Source organism: Sinocyclocheilus grahami, unplaced genomic scaffold, assembly GCF_001515645.1.
Source record: "Sinocyclocheilus grahami isolate Dianchi unplaced genomic scaffold, SAMN03320097.WGS_v1.1 scaffold1485.1, whole genome shotgun sequence".
In the NCBI taxonomy this organism is placed as follows: Eukaryota; Metazoa; Chordata; class Actinopteri; order Cypriniformes; family Cyprinidae; genus Sinocyclocheilus; species Sinocyclocheilus grahami.
The window spans coordinates 43,933-44,875 of NW_015506664.1; the positions used below are offsets into that span (position 1 = coordinate 43,933).

The 943-nt window shown below is 51.2% G+C and overlaps 1 protein-coding gene across 1 annotated transcript in view; it reads left to right on the top strand.

Annotated features, from left to right (window-relative positions):
• The first annotated feature begins 222 nt into the window (after positions 1-222).
• Positions 223-943, top strand: part of LOC107570618 (calsequestrin-1-like) — a 19,835-nt gene continuing 19,114 nt past the window's right edge. The window contains exon 1 of the mRNA XM_016256869.1: positions 223-333. Within this exon, the coding sequence (XP_016112355.1) occupies positions 223-333 (111 nt within the window). The remainder of the gene's footprint in view (positions 334-943) is intronic.

The following is a 943-nucleotide window of genomic DNA, read 5'->3' on the forward strand; positions in this document are numbered from 1 at the left end:
TCAGCTCTCGCTCAGTCAGGGTACGGATCTTCAGCCCTCTCCTCGGTTTGGCCAGCGCTTTGGGAGGAAGGTTTCTCAAGAGGAGCTCTGATCTTGATCAAGTCCCCAAGGATTTATCACCTTGTGTATCCATTATTGTGGTTACCAAATAAACCTTTATATTTGCACTTGCACTTGGATCCTGACTCTTTTCTACCGTGACAGAACGAACGGACCATACTCATGGATCCAGCGAGTGCGGGAGAACTCAGGGTCTTTTTGGCCAAGACTAACATTCGCATGGAGCATCAGGAGGATCAGATGATGGCCACGGGGCGGGCCGTCCAGGCTCTGGTGAGTCAGCTGTCTGAGCTTACCACCCAGATCTAGCATCTGAAGGCAGAGACTGCTTCAGGTCAGCAACCAGCCATGCTTCATCCACCGGTTTCGGTGGGTCCGATTGCCCGCATCCATGAACCTCGGCTACCACCTCCAGCTTTTTATGCCGGGGAACCCCAATTATGTCGTTCTTTTTTGGCAAGATGTTCACTCTACATTTCCCTCCAACCATCTTTGTTTCCCACTGAAGAGGCTAAAGTGGTGTTTGTCATAACGTTGCTCTCGGGATGAGCGGCTAACTGGGGAACCACAGTGTGGGAACGGAGACTGCCATGCAGGTGGGAAGGTTCCGACTCCCACAACAGGAGAGGCAGAGATGTAAGAGAGGGACTGTGTTTATATTGTGGTGGCCCCGGACACATCGCAGCACAGTGTCCAGTAAAAGACAACGCCCGCCAGTAGCTAACCTTCTCATCGTCCCTATGACTGTGCAATTTACTTATTGCCAGGTACGTCTCCGCCTAAGGGCAAGTTATATTCACTTTCCACTCCGGAGAGGGAGGCCATGGAGAAATATATTTCTGATTCTTTAGCAGCCAAGATCATCCGCTCCTCTTCATCTCCG